Source organism: Oryza glaberrima, chromosome 5, assembly GCF_000147395.1.
Source record: "Oryza glaberrima chromosome 5, OglaRS2, whole genome shotgun sequence".
Classification (NCBI taxonomy): Eukaryota; Viridiplantae; Streptophyta; class Magnoliopsida; order Poales; family Poaceae; genus Oryza; species Oryza glaberrima.
The window spans coordinates 5,372,443-5,393,001 of record NC_068330.1 but is presented as its reverse complement, the minus strand read 5'-3'; the positions used below and the strand labels follow the sequence as shown (position 1 = coordinate 5,393,001).

Genomic DNA, 20,559 nt, shown 5'->3' with positions numbered 1-20,559 from the left:
CAAAATTCAAAAGTGCTTATATTTTAGGATGGAGGGAGTACCATTGAACAATTTGGAAAGCGTATGCGTGAAAAACGAGAAATATAAGTTAGGAACCATGGCTACCGAACACAACCTAAGTTGTCTTCTTATGTGCTTGTTCTTCTCAAGTATATCCTTTCTTTAACTTTATTAGGTTGAACTTTTGCTTTTGGTTTATCCAAAAACATTATAATTGATAACTATAGCTTTTTTTTCTAAGTAAAGGCTGGATGTATCCAATTTCTAAGAACTCTATAATCACGAGATCAATTTCTCAGAACTTCCACGAAAACCAAAAACGCCGTCCCACGCGGACGAGATGCCCGACGGTTCACGAAAGCGCAAATACTTACCTTGATACGTCTTCCCCACTGAAAGGCGTAAAATGAAATTTCCCGTAACCGACGAGCCGGAGGAATCGATCACACGAGCAGAGTCCAGAATTTTCCATCGCTTCTCCTCTCCTCTCCTTTCTGCTTTTCTCTCGCCTTTTCTTTCTTCTTCTTCTTCCCTTCTCCGTCGCCGACCACCTCGCCTCCGCCTTGCCGCCGCCGCCGCCTCCGCTCCAAACCCTAGACCAATCCACCCCCACGCCGGGTGGAGGCCCTCGTAGAAGCGGCGGCATCCACGCACACACCACGCCGGCGAGCCCCGGCTCTCGACGCGGCGGTTCCCGGTGACGGAGATTCCGAGCCGCGTTCGTGGGACTGGAGAGCGGGGGGAAGTGGTAATGGACGACGTCGACAGCGTCGTCGGGAGCGGGGACAAGGCCGGCGCGGCGCCGGGCGACGACGGGAGCTCCACGCCGCTCCCCGAGACGGTGAGGATCGATCTCCTCTCCTCCCTTTGTTGCCTTTGCCACGAGTAGTGTGGGTTCGAAATTGGGCACTGCGTTTAGGGTTTGGGCACCCGCGATTGGACTCGCAATTCGTGCTTGGGGGGAAGCGATGAGGGTGTGAGGCCGCTTGGCCGTAGTGCATAGGGGTTGGGGCCTTGGGGGGTGAATTTGCATGCTAGAAGCGCGAGGATGGATGAAAATTGGTGTTAGGTATGGGATAGTGTGGATAATCACCTGTGGAACAGTAGGATTCGAGAGGTTATTTGGTGTTATGGATGAGTTATGAGTATGAAATGTTGTGCGCAGATTTCATGCTCTTGTCTTGTGGTGTTGGGGATTAGAAAAAAAATTGTGTTTCCTTATCTGACAAATAGGCGCACGAGTTCGAATGTTTTAATGTAGTAGTTACTTATGCAAAAAGGCTACATTACTGTGTTTTGCAATATTCTGAAAGGAGGTGTTTATATGTAGTGACTAGCGAATAGATTAGGTTGGTTGAGATATGTTGTGCAAGTATTTATTATTTTAGGGCGGCAAGCGCTTTTCTTATAGACGAGCAACATGAAACCTTATATAGTTCTTGTTCTGGTTCTGGTTTGCCATTTGCAATGTGCGTGCCACTTTTTGTGCAAAATAGCATGCATTTATATTATTTACTTCTTTAGTATTTGTACTTCCACCCTTTCAACTAGGTGTCTAATCAAAGCATCTCTCGAGTATGTATGATCTGATGATTGATGTTTTAATGGGTTTGATCTAGTGGCCTCGATTGAAAGTGGCGTACTGAACAACAGTCAAAGAAGTGTATGGTTTTCATATTTTATAGTACCATGCTGTTTAACATTTCAGATTGAAATTTGAATAACATGACTGTTTGAGCTACCAAGTATAGCGAAAAGTTGTTCAGCTATACTATAAGCATGTATAGATTAAAATATACATATGAGGATGACATATGGGGTCTGGACCTGCATATCAGTGACGCAGCAATGTTGTTTTCTAACTTGTGTGATCTTTTTGTTGATACTTAGGACACCCCCAAGTTCCCTATGTTGTGTGTTTCATGATCTTGTCTAAAGTATAGTAGTACATAGAATGGTTAAATTCCATGTGGATGTGTGATGAAAGGGGAGAACATTTAGTTGACCTGTTATATATAATGGAATTGAGAGAATTGGGTGAGTTGCACCTTGGGCTTGTTCCATCCACACAATATTACTGTATACTGCATAGCAATGATTAAGTAATATAATAGGATGTCCACATTAGGCCTCCCATTTTAATCTACAGAAAGCTGCTAATGTATACAGCAATTCTATTAGGTAATAGCCCAGTCACTGAAGTTTGATGTTAGTTTTCATAGATGAGTATGTTTACCTGCTGCTCAAGATAACTATATATTTCAAATCTTTTGCATTTGATGCCCCTATTAATTGCTAGCACTTAGCTGTTTGTCTCCCTTTTCTTGTTTGCATTTTATATAGTGATTAAGTTCTGTGGCATAATATACATTGGAGGCCTAATTTTTATCATTACAAAAAAACACAAGCTGACCTTTTTCTTTCATACAAAATTCCAAACCATTCTCATTTTGCATATAGCCATGTACACTTATAGATGCCTATACTCAATTCTCTTGTAGGTACATGCATCTCGTTTCAGTTACTGCAGTTATAGGACTATCTGACTTCAAAACAGCGGAATAGGATAGCCTGGGTATAGCCTGGGTACCTTAAATGGTGTGTTGGGTGATTTTCTGAGGGTGACCCAAATTCTTTTTTGATTTATTTGAACAGGTCCAAGTTGCCAATTCACCTACTTACAAACTTGATAGAAAGCTGGGAAAGGGAGGATTTGGGCAAGTATATGTTGGTCGGCGTATTTCCTCTCCTGGTGTTACCGACAGGACACCTGGAGCAAATGCTTTGGAGGTCAGCTCTTCTAATCCGGATGTCTTTTTCATTTCCATATTTAAAATATCATAGTTGCATTTATATTCACGCTTTTCTTTATACCAGGTGGCAATAAAATTTGAACATCGAACCAGCAAAGGCTGCAATTATGGAGCTCCCTATGAGTGGCAAGTTTACAAGTAAGTGACATTTTGTCCATTTTTTCTGGCATGATCAACTGTTTTTTTATTCAGCACAACCTTTGTCCGCCTTGCTATTCTGTACACATTTTGATGGCAGCTGGCATTCTAGAATGCATACTAACATTTTCTTTCTGTAAACATCCATTTGGCAGCACTCTAAGCGGCATTCATGGTGTACCAAGAGTACATTATAAAGGGAGGCAGGGGGATTATTATATCATGGTAACGGAGCATATACTCTTTGCCCCACTTTATGTGTTATATACTCCCTCCATCCCAAATTGATCATCATATATGTTTACGCACCAAGACCAAGGATAATTTAAATCACATCAATCAAGACACCATGCACACATTCTCCCACAATGCATGCATCGATTAAAAGACCATGCCAATTACACCCTAGCATGCACACACTATCCCATGCTGCATTAATTGTATTCCGATGAAACCGGTGTCCATGCGGTTATATGATGATCAGTTTGAGAAATTTCAGATTCCACTATATGATGATCAATTTGGGTAGGAGGGAGTAGTAAATAGCAGTGTATACTGTGTAGAAGTCATTTGGAGGGAGGGATAGCACTAGCTCACTCAATCATTAAAACTGGCAAGGGCAATCTGGCATTAGTAACATTAGCAGGTAATGTCCAATAATATGAAAAAACATTAATGGCAGTTATTATCAGTTAAAAGTTTGAGACCATTGATGAAAGGTGCTCTGCATATGATGTAAGCATACGATAAACAAAGTTCTGCTGCTTAGTAGAAATAATCATACAGCAGAATAGTTTTATGTACTTAGAAGAATTATCTTTTATTTGGTTGTTCGAGTGATTACTGCTGCAACATTGAATCTTTACTTTGAATCAATTCAAAACATCATCAACAAATTGTCAAATTTTTCCACAATCTTGTTGCTGGTGACCGACACAAAATGGAGTTGTAGCTTGCAATGGACAATTTGTATGTAGGATGGAATTGGAGAGGGTGCAAACTGAGATGACAACTCCCGCATCCTTCCCCCATGTTTCTTTATTAGTCGCAATCAGATAGTACCGGATAACCATTTCTCTATCCCGTATCCACTCTGCATTCTGTCAGTCAGTTGGTCGGACAGACTATGTTTGCATCCTTTAATCCTTACATGAGACCATGGACAATATGGGTACATTCAGCGTGAGCATGGGTAGACTGATAACTAAGATTGTAAGATGTCAAAACGATAGCAATTAATGTTGGTAATCTTAAGTGAAATCAGATAGGTTTATCACAACACTTGCATTCGGATGTATGTCAGTGGATAGCCCTAATCATATATCAACATATCATATCCTAAATTCTCTCTGATTCCAAATTGGATATGGATAATGCCAAATTACCATTTCTCCATTCTATCTGCTCCACAATTCCTGGGCAGGCAGAGGCAAGAAATACCTGCTCCTTTTACACCCTGATGTATGATGGAAAATCTCGTTATCTAACATATTTTTCTTCACTCAATCATCTGTAAACGCCAAACATCACAAATATCCTTTCAGTTCTCTGGAATTCCCATGTGTCTATCAAACATTAGTTAGTGATAAATTGATGGTCTAATAACATTGCAACCAGTGCCTTTGTGCACAGAGACAGTAGATAAATTTAGATTGAGCAGTAGATTGCGCACAATCTTAAAATTATGTTCTGAATTCCTATTGTGGATGAACTACAGAAGGTATGTTGGAGCTCAAGGACAGCATCAGCAACTTCTTTTTGCATGACAGAAGAAGGTGCAAGGCATTAGGAACTTTAGTTCTAGTCGGCTAGGGAAATCCATTTTAGGCAAGTCTAGTTAAGTTTTCGGTTAACAAGCCGTCCTTGTCTTCGATGGCAAGATATATTAGCACTCTGTATACGGAGTCCTATGTATTATTTCGCGAAGCAAGAAACCACTACCTTCTCAATTCGCTATTTCCAGTGTCCAGTCTGTTTCTCTATTCTTTTGACCATATGCTCGATGCTGCAACGATACCTTTCCAATGTTGTGTAGTGTGTCTTCATGCCTCACATCCAATAGCCTTTGAAGAAAGATCCTGCTAAGGCTGCACTAAATCTGCCAACAAAAGAAATAAAATTGTTCATGTATTTTATAGAAACTAGGGAAAACTTCTTTTTTACTTCCCCTCAAAAGTTTTGATATGAGATGTGGAGTAAAAATGTTTTCCTATAATCTTGTAAAATATGTATTCTCAGATCATTACACTTTTAAGATAGAACTTTGTTTATAGTGTGTGTCAGACCATTCATTTAGAAAGGCACTCTTAACTATACTTTGCCAAAGTAGGCATGAAAGCCTGACTCTGTGGATCTTCAACTTTTAGTAATCGCAAGCCAAGATATTTCTGTTTTCCTTTATCACATTGATTCATAATTAATCATGAACAGAGCAAAATTAAATGGATTGGTTCTTCATTACCTAGAAAACATGAAGTTCTCTGATGCAAACCAACTTATATGCAGATTATGGACATGTTGGGTCCAAGCCTGTGGGATGTTTGGAATAATAATTCCCACTCGTAAGTTTTCTAGTTGTTCGTCAATATATTCTTGAATGTTCATGTTTAATTAGCTCAATTAATATGATATTTTTCTTTCTATTACAGAATGTCTGTTGAAATGGTTGCTTGTATTGCTATAGAAGCAATCTCCATATTGGAGAAGATGCATTCGAAAGGGTATTTGTTTTTTTCTCTGATCCTCTCTTGGCAGTGAAGCCTAATAGTTTTTTGCATGTTGCATTTTGAAATATAGCTAACTCTTATTTATGTTAGGTATGTTCATGGTGATGTAAAACCTGAGAATTTTTTGCTTGGAACCCCAGGAACCCTGGAAGAGAAAAAACTTTTTCTTGTTGACCTTGGATTAGGTACTTCTGTTTCATTTCACAAGAACCTCATTATACTGTTTTTGTACTCAATATTTATTCTCATCACAGCTACTAGGTGGAAAGACACTGGTTCGGGGGAGCATGTTGAGTATGATCAGAGGCCCGATATCTTTAGGTTTGTGAGGGAGATACTTTATTGAAAACTAAGTCCTAAAGCCCTCGATTTTCTTGTGTTACTAATAAACTGACTTGTCATACTGATTACCTGAAAAGGGGAACTGTTCGCTATGCTAGTGTGCATGCTCACTTAGGAAGAACTGGAAGCAGAAGAGATGATCTTGAATCCCTTGCCTATACACTTGTTTTTCTTTTACGGGGTCGCCTTCCTTGGCAAGGATACCAGGTGAAGTTTGTTTGCAGTGCGAATCTTTTTTTATCTGTTCGTTTTGCAACCTTTTGTCCTTAGTTACCTTTGTGTTGATATATTTTAGGGAGAGAATAAAGGTTTCCTTGTTTGCAAGAAAAAAATGGCGACCTCTCCAGAATCTTTGTGCTGCTTCTGTCCACAACCTTTCCGGCAGTTTATTGAGTATGTAGTGAACTTAAAGTTTGATGAAGAACCAAACTATGCAAAGTGCATTTCTCTTTTTGATGGCATTGTTGGTCCAAACCCAGACATAAGGCCAATCAACACTGATGGTGCTCAGAAGGTACTGCATTGCTTACCAACTTTCTTGTTTCTCATAATTCACAGGTGTTAATAGGCTTGTAGCTGTGTCCGAATTCTAAAAGTCATGTAAATGCTAAATTTTAGATTGGTCCTAGACATTGCTTTTGTGGCAAGAGCTTTGGGGAGAACATTATTTGTATAATAATATTTCGTTTGTGTTGATGTTAGCTAATAGACTAAGTGTTTGTTGAACTTCTGCTAGCTTATATATCAGGTTGGTCAAAAAAGAGGTCGCCTAACGATGGATGAAGATGATGATGAGCAGCCAAAAAAGAAGATTAGAATGGGCATGCCTGCAACTCAATGGATTAGTGTTTATAATGCTAGACGGCCTATGAAGCAAAGGTGTGAACTGTTGCATCGACCACTATAGTTGGAAAGAGAATTTCAATCTGACCACACTTCTTCTGCAGGTATCACTACAATGTTGCAGATGGTCGGTTAGCACAGCATATTACAAAAGGAAATGAAGATGGGTTGTTTATTAGTTCAGTGGCTTCTTGTTCAAATCTGTGGGCTTTAATAATGGATGCTGGCACTGGATTTACTTCTCAAGTATATGAGCTTTCTCAACATTTTCTTCACAAGGTGAGTAATTAAAATTATTATAGTAGTATTCTTTGTTTCCTGCATGCTCCTATCCTTCTCATCCATCGGTGGCTATCAATATTACAGCTTACACTCTCAATAATAGCTAAGTGTGATTTACATGGTTTCACACTGCTATGTTCCAATTGTTTTGATATGCTCGCCTATGATGCTCTTAGGAATGGATAATGGATCAGTGGGAGAGAAACTTCTATATCACTTCATTAGCAGGTGCAAACAATGGCAGTTCTCTGGTGGTCATGTCAAGAGGTATATCATTGATTCCTGCTCTCAATAATAAGACATGCACTCTTGCATGCCAAGTACCAGGATTCCTATCATTTTATGTCCTGGCTTTGTGGTTCTGTGGTTTCTCAGTAATCTTGGAGCTTTTCCTATATTGTATGGCATTATCTATTTTCTAACATCAATAGGACATTGACAGATGTTAGTGGGACTCTTTTGTTTCAAGTATGTTGTGTGGTTTATTAGACTAGATTAATCTTGCCTGGACATGCAAATTTCAAGGATATTTAGCAGCACGTTGCAAGCATAAAAATTGAGGCTCTGGAAACTGAATATATTTTAGAAAAATATCCTATGCACACAAGCCTTCTTGTGTAAACACCGTGCACACCAACTAACAAACTTCACCAAAAATTTTTACAAAAAGTTGTACATGTACTTTGAGTTTTACAAAAATTCGTTCTATATATGGAGCAACAAAAAAGACAAAATTCTTGCCGATTTATTCCCTTAAAACTGTCAGAAACTGTATCTTTTTTGTTACAGCTAAAATATAATGAATTTGAGATTAAGATTATGGCCTGTTTAGTTCGCGAAAAGAAAATTTTTGGGTGTCACATCGGATGTTTAACCGGATGTTGGAAGGAGTTTTTGGACACGAATGAAAGAACTAATTTCATAACTCGCCTGGAAACCGCGAGACGAATCTTTTGAGCCTAATTAATCCGTCATTAGCACTGGGTTACTGTAGCACTTATGGTTAATCATGGACTAATTAGGCTCAAAAGATTTGTCCTGCGATTTCCCCCCTAACTGTGCAATTAGTTTTTTTAAATCTATATTTAATGCTCCATGCATGTGTCCAAAGATTTGATGTGATGTTTTTGGGAAAAAAATTTGGGGAACTAAACCAGGCCTTTACACATAAGTGTAATGCTATTCAAAGTACATATACATTTTTTTCTAGATTTTTTGGTGAAATTTATTAGTTGGTGTGTACATGGAAAGTTTGTGTGCACAGGATACGTTCCCCTGTTGTTATTACACTAGCATGTCCTTATAGATTGTAACTGATTTTGAGCAGGGACGCAATATGCCCAACAATCCTACAAAGTAAGCGACTCATTTCCCTTCAAGTGGATAAACAAGAAGTGGAAGGAGGGTTTCTATGTCACTGCTATGGCCACTGCAGGAAGCCGGTGGGCAGTGGTCATGTCCCGGAATGCTGGCTTTACAGATCAGGTATTTCTGTCTTTCTAATCAGGCCTTTTACTAACCTAAAACATGTATACACATGTATGTGCTTTCCCTTTCTGAATCTTCAATAGGATAGCTTAGGTTCAACAGTGATATGATATACAATAGGGGTAGAAATTCAGTTCCTTCGGTTGACAACACAATTTTCTTTTGTAGGTTGTGGAGCTTGACTTCCTGTATCCAAGTGAGGGAATACATCGGCGTTGGGACAATGGTTTTCGCATAACTGCAACAGCAGCTACATGGGACCAGGCGGCATTTATCTTGAGCATTCCCAGAAGAAAGCCTGCTGATGAAACACAGGAAACCCTGAGGACATCTGCTTTCCCCAGCCAGCATGTGAAGGTAATTTGATTTTCTGACTAAATTCTACTGAACAGCCATACTTGTGCAACTATAATGATTTAATATATCTGCAGGAGAAATGGTCGAAGAATCTTTACCTAGCTTCCATTTGCTATGGAAGAACGGTGTCATGAGGTCCACATTCTGTTTGGCTGCTTCTTTGTAGAGTTTATTCATATCAACCGCTGGAGATATGATTTAGAAGGCGAATTTTGAAGGGCAATGATATTTTTAATTGCTTACCTATAGTTAACTGAGTTGATAGATGGCCAAGCCTCCTGCGTGTGTTCTGTATAGGTGCCCCAGCCTGGAAGTTGCATAATGTATACTGTGCTGTCCTGTTGTTGTACCCCCTTGTCCATAGATTGCTAAAGTCGCAATGTTGTAAGTTAGCGAGTTGTACCATGTTTAGAAGTCGTGCATATAGTTTAAATTAATATTTAACCTGGAGGTAGGCGACAAAATTGTACAAAGCTAACTCGAGTCTGCGGTCCTGTTATTTCTCTGTTTTGGCTTTTTCGTGTTTGTGAACCCCCTATAGTGCTTAGAGTTTGGAGTTCTTTTTTTCTTTTTGAGCTCCAAAGTTCGGAGTTCTCATCTGTAAATTAAATCTGCAATGCATGCATCTAGTGACTGGTGAATCTATTATCATTCACTCTTGCATTTCATCACTTATGTGTAATTCTGTTTGGTTAATTTCAGATTGCATGAAGCTAAGCACAGTACATTTCGTCACTAGTTATTCATCTCCAAATTCCTATGCAATTCTGTTCTATTCTACTCATTTATATCTGATTCTGCGATCCTGTTGATTTGGTGCTAATCTGATATGTACCTGCTTTCCCAGCCCCTCTGATATTTCTGATCTTGGTAGCTTTGTGTTCAGTCACTGTATCACCAATGGATGAACGGCGGCAAGGACATCAGAGGAAACTTCACAAATCACATCAAGTTAACCACATGCTCGAAATACTCGAAGAAAGCACTGATTCAGCAAGTATTTACACATGTTTGTTGATCTACATGCTGTTGCTTTTAGCCTTTCAACTCTTTCACCAAACTGGTGGGACACTTCGAACAGAGACTGGTCGACTTTACATAGCCACACAAAGGGGTGAAGAAAAACAGAGAAAAAGAAACAGGATTTACTGAACTGTAGCTTCTGGTTTCCTTTTATCTAAACTGTCATTTGTTCTCTCTTTGTTGTACATACACGTGTATAGTTCACTCTCCTCTCACCTTCAAATGATCTGGACTGATTGCATGTTATGTCTTGGGCGTGACCTTGATGGGCATTCCTCGTTTGAGCCGCACTGTTGGGAAGTTGACGACGACGTCCCCCTGTGCCACCCACCTACAACAGAGATCCATCCATTCAAGCAACAGTAAGCACCAGTTCATTCCCTATGCATATATTTTTTAACATATCTTATAAAGACACTATGATATATGTAGAAACCGGGGTTTAGTGTTGTGGATCTCTCTTTTTGTTTAAAAAAAAATCGAGGGGAAGGGGACTGATAAAACTGGCATTTCGAAAGTTCGAGACCCCAAATATTAAAATTTGGACATATTTTGCTAAATTTAAAAACCAATTCTTTATGGTCTAATGAATATCTTATCTAGCAGGACAAACAGTCCCAAACTTCCAAAATTTCAGAAATTTCATTATGCAATATGCATTTCTAAGACTACGTCAATGTCCAAAACGGTGGAGAATTACTAGTAGTGTGATGCTGGAGTAGTGGGTGCATGACTTTGATCATAATGGTATTCACAAATATTATGTATATGCACTTACTCTTTCAAGAGGAATATAGTGAGGCTAAGAATTTTTTGGTCTCTATTTTTGAATAAGTGTTAGTGTGCGTGCTCGCACACGCGTGTGGTGTATCTTCCGTGTAATAAAAAAAATCTATCCAAAACAACGTGTTAACGTGACCAAATTGAAGCGAGAATGCATATGTACTTAGGTAGGTACAGTTGACATACGTGAAATTAGTGACGAGGTGGTGGAGAAAGATGGAGGTCTGGAGCCTGGCCAAGTCTAGCCCTGGGCATAGCCTTTGCCCGCCCCCAAAGGGAGTGAAGCCGCTACCACTGTTGGCAGTCGCGGCCGCCATGTCCCTCTCTTTCCATCTCCATGGGTTGAAGGCATAGGGGTCATCGTAGATGTTGGTGTCTAGGTGGACAGAACGGAAGTAGATGAGGACACACCACCCCTTGGGGATCACCACGTCACCCTGCCCCTTCACCTCCACATCCCTCACCGCCTTCCTCATTATCCCGCTGATGATGTTGCCTATCCGTAGGGTCTCCGTGATTACCTGCACGCAAAATATACATAGTTCGTAACTTCGCAATTATGCATGATGGACGACAAGTAAAAATGCATTCTGTTTTAAAGAATGCATTCATATTGGCATATATATGTATATATGGTGGAGTTTGGTTGTATATATACTCTAGAAGATTATACCCATGTCCTAAAATAAATTAATTCATGGAGTTTAAATTTTGTTTCAAATAAATCAAATTATACGTGGCTTACATCTCTTCAATACTTCTTATCTATCAACCCATCAATACTACTATACTATTAATCTATTAATGTAAGGCTTCTTTTAAACTAAAATGTTACTAAAATGTTAGGTATTTTAGTTTCTCTCTCTCTCCTTTGTTCCGCTTTGCCAAGCTAGAAGTTTGTTTGCTTTTTTTACAGAGGGATTATGCATTAGCTTAAGGAATCAGGACTTGGTCTGGACATGTCAGTCCATATGTGGATTCTAGACACACATGTCAGACACATACGGTAGGGTGAATCTTGGAATATCCAACATATGTAATATGTTTTGATTAATTACATGCTGCGTGAACGTCAGTGACATGTAGTCTGTCCACTCTAGGGTTTCGCCCACGTCTGATTTCTGCCTCTTCAGCTCCATATTCTCCTCCTGCATTAAGTACAAAGATGAGTACATCTTCCTTGTTCTACTCATTTTCTTTAGGACAGTTAAATCTTCAAAAAAATATCTACAGGTCAAAAATCAATGGACATATTCCATTTATTGCTAGCACATTAATTTCTAGTAATGTACTGCTCCCTCGGTCGATAATACTTGTCTTTTCGCACAAGGCTGATGTCAAAATTTAAAATTTTTTAGTGTGAATAATTTGTAAAATATTTATCTTATAAATATGATATATATATATATTAGTATTAAAAATACTTTAATAAAATCATATATTTATTGAAGATTTTATAAATATTATAATAGAAAATAGTGCTCAAAGTTGTTTCTTAAAGACCGTGTTTTTTTCAAAATGAAAAGTGTTATTAATCCGGATATAGTACTTTCTCTGTTTTAAAATAAATGTATTACTATTTCAATTTCAACTAATAATTGCTCCTAAACTAAAGGATATAGACTAAAATAAATGAAAGTTTTATGCTTATATTTAGGATGCATATAAACTTTAATTAAAACACACTTTTAGTATTTGCAATTTTTTTGCCAAAAAAAAGAGTAGCCAAAAGCTTGAAAAATAAATAATGTCCAGTTTCGGTTATTTGAAAACAAGGGGAGTATTTCCTTTTGTAAACCTTATCGTACATTCAACTTGGAATATAATTAAGACTTTCTTATGACTTGATGATGTGCATGGGTCAACAGAATAGTGCTTGTGTTTTTAGGTAGGAGTCTACATCAAATGCCCTGGTGCTGCCGGCATATCAGAATTTGTTATCTAATTAAGGTTGCACGCCAGAGAGCTAGGCAACAAACAGTCAGTTGGGCCTCCTGGACATTGATATCATATCACAGCTTGTCAAATTGACAAATAGCACTACTATACTAATCATGCACGCACTAGATGGTTCAAGTCATGATCATGCAAGAGATCGATTGACAATGATATCTACATGATTATTAATGTTTATATTTGCATTTCATAATACAAAAAAATTTCAGGAAGGGGATCAGCTTAAGAATTTTTGAACCAAAAAATTAAAAGTGAATAGATTTTCACTGAACTTGAGCAACCTTTTGCTAAATTCAAACAAATTTGAAACTTTTTTTTTGCCGGAGGCACTTCCCACAAGGAAATTCTTGAAATTTTGAACCGGAATTTCAAACCCGGATCCCATCCCTGGCACCTCTCTTCTCAAACACCCGAATTTAGTTACAATTAAAAGTAGAAATCATTTTAGAGCATATATATACCGTACCTCTAGTTGCTGCAAAGCCAATGGGCATTCGCTGAGGTACTTGATGGCAAGTGTGATGAGCACTGGCACGGAGTCCTCTGCGGGGATCATGAAGTCGATCATATTGTCGGATATCAGCTCGTCGGTGAGGCTGAGCTCGTCGCTCCCGTTGCTCATCAGCACATCGATCAAGTCGCGCGAAACAGCGCAGAGATCCTTGCCTTCAAAGATCCTCCTCCTTTTCTCTTGAATGATATTTTGTATCAAACTTGTCATCCTCTTCTTAGCCTAGATGTATATATACAAAAAAAAAAGAAGCATAAAATTGAGAGGTTGTCACGTGGGTATTATTGTTCAGAAATTTGGAGCAACTCGCATGCCGAATTGACTAATATATGTGTTTACCTTGAGGGATCTGTAGAGCTGAGTCCCTGGAAGCTTGATGGGCAGGGAGATCAGGCCGGCAATGAATATGTGGAACTGCTGCCTGAGGTAATTCATTTCCTGACCTTGCTCTAACCCTATCAGTGCCCTCACTAAGATTTCAAAAACAATCTATGAAGCGATGGAACAAAAAAAAATGATTAAGTTAGCCAGTCAACATCAGAACAAATAAATTAAAGAACAAGGAGTTCTATAATTCCACATTCGACGGAAAAATGCCAATTAAGTGTACAGTATAAGCATGGCATTATTTTTTGACTTTTTGAATCGAAGTCAATAAGATGTGCTACGTACGTAGACAATAAAATTTATTACTATATATAAAAACAAAAAAAAGATAATATAGAGAATACATATTTCCCACATACAATCATCTTACACACTAGAAATTTTATAAGAAAATTAATATAGTTTGCATTATTGTACGCAATATTATCGAGATATTTTTTTTGCATGAAGGGATATATTTCTAGCTAGGCTAAGACTTTTTCATCAAGTTAGGAGCTCGGTCCATATGTTGTAGAATCCTATATATACTGGGATATCTAGTACTTCCATAGATATTACTAATAATGAAGTAGGTAAACCATAAACATGATAACTAGGCTCTGATCCCCATTTCTATAGGGGTTGAAGTTTCTCTAGGAAGAAATTCCTATGAATTTCACTATTAGTTGAAGAAAAAAGACACTTATAAACGGACAAACGATCCACTCCAATGCAAGCTACTCCTCATATTCTCTTGGGTTAGCCTAGCTTAGCTATAGCTAGGTAGGTAGCAGCGCGTGTCATGCCACGTACGTACCGACTTGGCCTCGTACTGGACGCGCACGGCCGCGCCGGCGCCGGTGGCGGCGGTGGCGCGCCACGCGTCCATGGCTGCGGCGAGGCGGCCGCGCATGTCGGCGGTGACCCGGGCCTTGAGCTCCGGCGACTTGAAGAAGGCGCCGGCGAGGCCGTGCACCCGGCGCTGGAGGGCGCCGCCGAGCACCAGGATGGACGACTCCCCCATCAGCTCCATCAGCGACCTCGGGTACCACGGCACGAACGCCGACGCGTCGCTCTGCAGCACCGCGCGGCTCGCCTCGGCGTCCGCGCTCACCACCGCCGGCGACCCCCACAGGTGCGACCTGAACACCTTCCCGTACCTACGGAATCAATCAATCAACAAGAACAAGAGAAATTTTCAGCACCACAGACGCAGCTACTACGTACGCGCGCTGCCGGTTCCATGGCGGCGGCGGTGGTGCTCACCGGCGGCAGCGCTTCTCGACGAAGGACTCGGGGCGGGAGGAGTAGGCGGCGGAGATGAACTGCAGCGTCTCGCCGACGAGCGGCCAGCCGAGAGACCCGGCGGGGGGACGTGCCTTGCAGGCGGCCGCCGTCGACCGCGCGGCGAGCCGCAGGACGATGGCGGTGACGAGCAGCGCCGCCGCGACGGTGGCGGCGTACAACGGCCAAGAGACGCCGCCGCCGGCAGCGAGTGGTTGCATGGCCGCCGGCGTTGCTAGTTGTGTGACTGTGAGGATCGAGTATTCCAGCTTTTGGAAGAGAAGATGTGCGTCTATATATATCGAGTGCATATATATGAATGTGTATCTATAGATACAAAACCTATATATATATTTAATTACTTCGATATATATAGATGTAGTCAACCAATAGTGAACAAAGAACATGAAGGCAAGAAATAGAGTGACGTGTAAGTCCCATATCCAATACTTTATACTCTGAAATTGGAACCTGTTTTGTTTGTTGCCTAAAGCAATCCTATTAAAATTTGGGAAGCCAATGAATTATACATATTTTGGATGTAGCTAGGTGGCCGGCGACAGCACATATTTCTAGAATAGCGATGAAGACGATGTTCTAAATTAGTGTTGCAACCTTCTTGAAGGCGTCGCGTTGGAAGTTCCATCTTAATTGGTGAGGCATCCTTATGGCGGTATCATAACCGGTTGGGTTTCGTCGCAATGGTGGCGGCATGATATGGACAAACGACTGATTTACCACTTAGTTACTCTTGGATGATACATTCCGCTTTGGTTCAACATTAATCATTGGAGATGCTGGGAGTGGAATTTGATCGACAATATAATCAGACTATGATTTCGAAGATTCTACCTTCTTGTTTAAGTAACACAAGGAGTACATGCAACTGGTAAGTCGCTGATAGAAACAGCTACAATGGAAATTTATGATGGTATACTAATTATTTTAATTCGCAGCCGTTCATCCTACAGTCTCTATAATAATTGGTCGTAACTTCTTTAAAGCAAAAGCCCAAATGAATTCCATTATGAAAAAAATGTTAACTCTTAAAACTCCGACTCTTTAATGCCAACCCAAGGTTTGATATGGCTTCAAAGCAAACATTATCTCCATTTCTTTTACGTTGTCAAATTTTGATAACTCCAATTCATGCATTATTAAAATTTGATTGTAGTGTTGTTTTGCTAACAACAAATAGGCCCTTTAGTCTCTCACACGGATTTTTCAATTATGTTTCTCTTTCTTTTTGGAGAAATTAGTTTAGCCCCATGTTGATAGTGTGATGATTGTTGGGTAGTTAGCTATCATGTAGTTGTTTTTGGGTCCTATCTAGCTAGCAAGAGAAGGAGAGATTATGTTTCTCATGTGTTATGATGGACTTAGCTAGGCCAATTATCATCCGTATGTATATATTAGTTGATGACCCACTTTAGTTTTTTTTAAATAATTTATAAGTATAATGTTTATAACTTATATTATGTATTTAATTACTTCATTTACTTAATATAGATTAGGTGGACAGATACCCATGAAGAAACGTTAAAATAGATTGGGTGCGTTTGTGTGTCGTATGTTGTCTTCGTTGAAATAGATTGTGTAATATTTGAAATATTTGTAGGTTGTGCGTTTATGTTGTCTTCATTTACTTAAAATAGATTGTGTCGTTTGTTTGTGTAATATTTGATTATGTTGCCTCCCATACATCTGTTAGCATTTCCTTCCCTACAATTCCTTGCCTAAATATTACATACACGCGGATGTTTTTTAATAAAATTTGAGTGGGGCTAGGAATTTGTCACTGGTCCATATCCCTTCGAGTATATGTTTGCTCATATTCACTTGTGGTGTGAGTGCGTATACACCTTTCTCGTAATAATAAAAATAAATTAAGTAACTAACACCAGTGAAAAGATTATGAAATGCAAAGGATGTTAGTTGATATTATTGACTAATTATATTTTAAGCGGGTGTGCATGATGGTCTTGCATATATTATTACTACATCGATCCGTTTCAAAATATAGCAACCTATGATTGGATAGAACACATCATAATACTACGAATCTGGACATTATATTAGTACTAGTATGCATCATATCTTGTCCTAAGTTGCTATATTTTAGGATAGAGTAAGCACCAACTACTAATTAATTTTGTGTCAAACTTAAGTATAATAGAAATTTTCACAAGATTCCAGGTCCAAGACTTTAGATGCATGCATGGAAGGGGATGTATCCAGACAGCACGTGAGAAAGCACTCCTAGGCAGCGATGCGCCAAAAAAAGGGCATATGCACATTGCAGCCTCATATGCAAACAAATGCAAATACTCTGTATAATATTGTACAAATGGGCATGCAATCCCAGAAAATGATAAAGGGGGGCAGGATATCTACAATAGCCCACAGCTAGTGGCACACAGAAATAGATTCCCCCTTCGTGTGAGGTCCTTTGGTCCTGTGTGCTAAGTAAAACTTTTTTTTAAGATTGATCAAGCATATAAAAGAACACAGTTATTAATTTACAATACTAAATTAATTTCATTAAATTCTCAGTTAAACATGCTTTTATAATATATGTTTGGTGTTAAAAAATATTAATTGCTATGCTTTTCCTATAAAGTTAGTTAACCTTGACTTAGCTATACATTATACGATCCTAACTTAATTCGATGGTTTCGTTTTTCGTGCAATAAGGAGGAAAAATATTTATTTTCCAAGGAAATAAATATTTTATCTAATTTGTTATATAGGTCTACATTACAAATATTTTCTTCTCAGTACCATTGCAGTGAACTAAATGGGTTGTAAAATACCATGGCACAAAAGTCAAGCTGCTAGATTTTATTAGAAAGAATTTGAACTGTAAAGTATGAGTACCATTTTCGTCAATTTTTCCCTTCCAAGGCAACGAAAACTACATCACCAAGCCACAAACCAACTAGGACACCCCCCCCCCCCCCTCTCTTCTTTCTCTACTTGTTGGTTTGTAGTGATAGCTATAGGGATTTCAAATTAAAATCATTATTAATTTTTTGAAGACTCCAAACAACGTATATTTAGTTCTTTTATTCTAAGTGTATATCAGGTCGAGCTCTATTTCATTACTGAAGTTTCAACTTATACTCCCTTAATCCATGTAGATGGTGAACATCGGTAAGGTGCTATAGATAAGAGGAGTGTGCCTAGAGAGAAAACCGGGTGGCACGCAAAGCCTAACTAAAATAAGTAAAAGAGGTAGTCTAAGGAGAAATCCAAAGGGGAAAAAAGATGGCCTAATGTGAAAATACAAAATAAATAGAACTTTATTAAGAAGAGGCGGTCTAAGGTGAAATTCACTCAATGTTTTATTGATTCTATTTTGGCCTACTATTTAAATTGGTTGAATTGTTGTTTTCAGACAGTAGGTAAAATTTTCACTACCCTCTTTTTAAAAAGCCAAAACAACATACAAAGTCTTACTCCCTCCATCCCAAAAAAAAATCAATCTAGGAGGGGATATGACCCCTCCTCGTCCAGATTCGTTGTACTAGGAGAAGGGGTCACATTCCTTTCTACGTTGGATTTTTTTTTGGAGGGAGTACACTAGAACAATAGCTAAAGAACACATAGCTGGGGATACCAGCTTTACCGTTTTTAGCTCCAACCTTCCACACAGGCAGCCAAAGATCAGATGAGCTAACATACCCTCATAGCCGAAAACCTTGGAACAAATGGACCAGCGAAAAACAAAGACACACCACTATCAAATTTCTAGACACACCAAACACCACTATCCAATTTCTAGATCGTCGGGTAGCATATCCACATGGCGAAGCTGAATCATATTCTCCATCAACCTTTTATATTGTGCATTGTCGAATAGGCTGCCTGAAGAGCCCTTAGCGCTGCATCAAATTAACAATTTGTAAGCAACCTATTAAGGGAGGCTTTGGTGGTTTATTTTTGAAGAAGAAAAAAAAAACCATTCTTAGCTAGCCACAACCCCAGTAAAAGCTCGCAATTAGAACCAGTCCCACTCTCACCCTCAACTTTTGCTTAATCATCTTGACACGACTACCCAAAAATACACTAGCCCATTTTATAAACCTATGACCTCTATAAGGCTGCATTTGAAGGAGCGTTTTGGACTCATCTATTCGGTAACACACAAAACGAGTTAATTGGGTATTAATTATTTCAAACTTGAAAATTAAGTTAATATGATTTTCTTAAAGAAACTTTTATACATAACTACGAAACACAATGTTTAGTAGTTCGAAAGATGTGCTCACAAAGAATAAGGAAGTAACCGATCGGAATAGACGTTTAGAACTCATGCTCCAGTCAAACCTAACATGGGGCGGTTAAAAAAAATACATGATTCCTATCCTTAACTTGCTGGCACATTATACATCTTCATGTTCCTCCTTTCTGGTTCGTCTTGATTAACTAGAAGGCCAGCCGGGCGAAGTGAGCATAGCTCAACTGGTTAGGTTTCTTGTGGTGGAACCAGCCACCCGGGTTCAAATCCTAGATTTGACACGGGTGCTCGCATTTACGGCTAATTATTCTTTCAATGGTAGGTGACGTACCTGTCGACAGCGAGGCGCCTGTGGTGACTTCGTCAATCTCAAGATATGCCGGCCCAGTCTTCCGGAGGTGCTCATAGGGGTAGGGTGTACGTGTGTGCGTTCAAAGGGGTGAGTGTGTGCACGTTGTGAGCGCCTGTGTTTGTACTGTGTTTCTCAAAAAAAAAAAAAACTAGAAGGCCGGCCGGATCCTGTCTCTCCCTGTGTTAGTTGAATTTTCAACATCATGCTCAATTTGTCTTAATAAATTCAGGAAAACAAATTATTTATTACATATCAAAGTATAGAGTAGATTTCACATCGTATAGAATAGAATCGTAGCAAATGTAAAACAAAAAAAAAAGGATCGTACTGTAGCATACTATATAACAGAGAAAGCAACGGTAGTGTTTGCTTTCGTGGAACTTAATTTCTCTCTGTAAAAAAATGCAATAACAGCAGTTTTGGATGGAAAAACATAACACCATTTATTTAAATAAAAAGGTAGAGATACTCTGCCTTTATAACCATTATATGAATGGTAAGTTCTTTTTTTAATTAACGTAAACAGGTAGAGAGACTCTCGTCAGTGTCATTCCCAATGGCATTTTTCCTTTGTAACGCTATTTTGCAACTTCAGAGTTCTTTGTGATAGCATTCATTAAATTTGCTCATCTAATATCTACAGGCATTGTATTTTATTTTCATTCTGAATTTTAGATTTTCGTTGGCATATATGCTTTCCAAGCTCCTAAATAGTACATTTCGCGTAAAAGATTTCTATATACATTTTTTTCTTTGTAATATTTTTTATAAAACTCATATTCAAATTTAGAATAGTTAATTCAGTCGTTTATGTCCTCGAATAACTATAGAGAAACTCATGAACCTAACGATTTCGGGTATCTGAGATGGGACCTCGGTGGTGGGGATGCAAAGGAAGTTGAAGATTCCTTTCCTTCTCACTTCTCACTCTCAAACAAGAAAAACAAAATCCATCTTGTCTCTTGCCAGTCAAAATCCTCAGAGGCTGAGTTTAGCTCCAAAATTTTTCTTCAAATTTTCAACTTTTCCATCACATCAAAACTTTCCTACACACA

At 39.0% G+C, this 20,559-nt stretch overlaps 2 protein-coding genes across 3 annotated transcripts; one reads left to right on the top strand and one right to left on the bottom strand.

Annotated features, from left to right (window-relative positions):
- Positions 1-470: 470 nt before the first annotated feature.
- Positions 471-9,711, top strand: LOC127773397 (casein kinase 1-like protein HD16). 2 transcript variants are annotated; one of them, XM_052299458.1, is made up of 16 exons: positions 471-841; positions 2,656-2,790; positions 2,878-2,951; positions 3,107-3,176; positions 5,457-5,512; positions 5,600-5,671; positions 5,768-5,862; positions 5,932-5,998; positions 6,097-6,226; positions 6,315-6,533; positions 6,768-6,898; positions 6,967-7,141; positions 7,321-7,411; positions 8,472-8,629; positions 8,801-8,989; positions 9,064-9,711. In XM_052299458.1, exons 1-16 carry the CDS (start codon positions 752-754, stop codon positions 9,121-9,123), a joined length of 1,812 nt encoding a protein of 603 aa, XP_052155418.1. In that variant the 5' UTR covers positions 471-751; the 3' UTR covers positions 9,124-9,711. The 2 variants fall into 2 exon arrangements, with proteins under 2 accessions (XP_052155418.1, XP_052155417.1); XM_052299457.1 differs by having other exon boundaries at positions 6,756-6,898.
- Positions 9,712-9,950: 239 nt separating this feature from the next.
- LOC127773398 (cytochrome P450 90D2-like) lies at positions 9,951-15,319 on the bottom strand. Its single transcript, XM_052299459.1, has 7 exons — positions 14,895-15,319; positions 14,446-14,788; positions 13,602-13,751; positions 13,218-13,484; positions 11,854-11,943; positions 10,982-11,316; positions 9,951-10,343 (listed from the first exon to the last, which is right to left on the bottom strand). Exons 1-7 carry the CDS (start codon positions 15,317-15,319, stop codon positions 10,256-10,258), a joined length of 1,698 nt encoding a protein of 565 aa, XP_052155419.1. The 3' UTR covers positions 9,951-10,255.
- Positions 15,320-20,559: the final 5,240 nt, after the last annotated feature.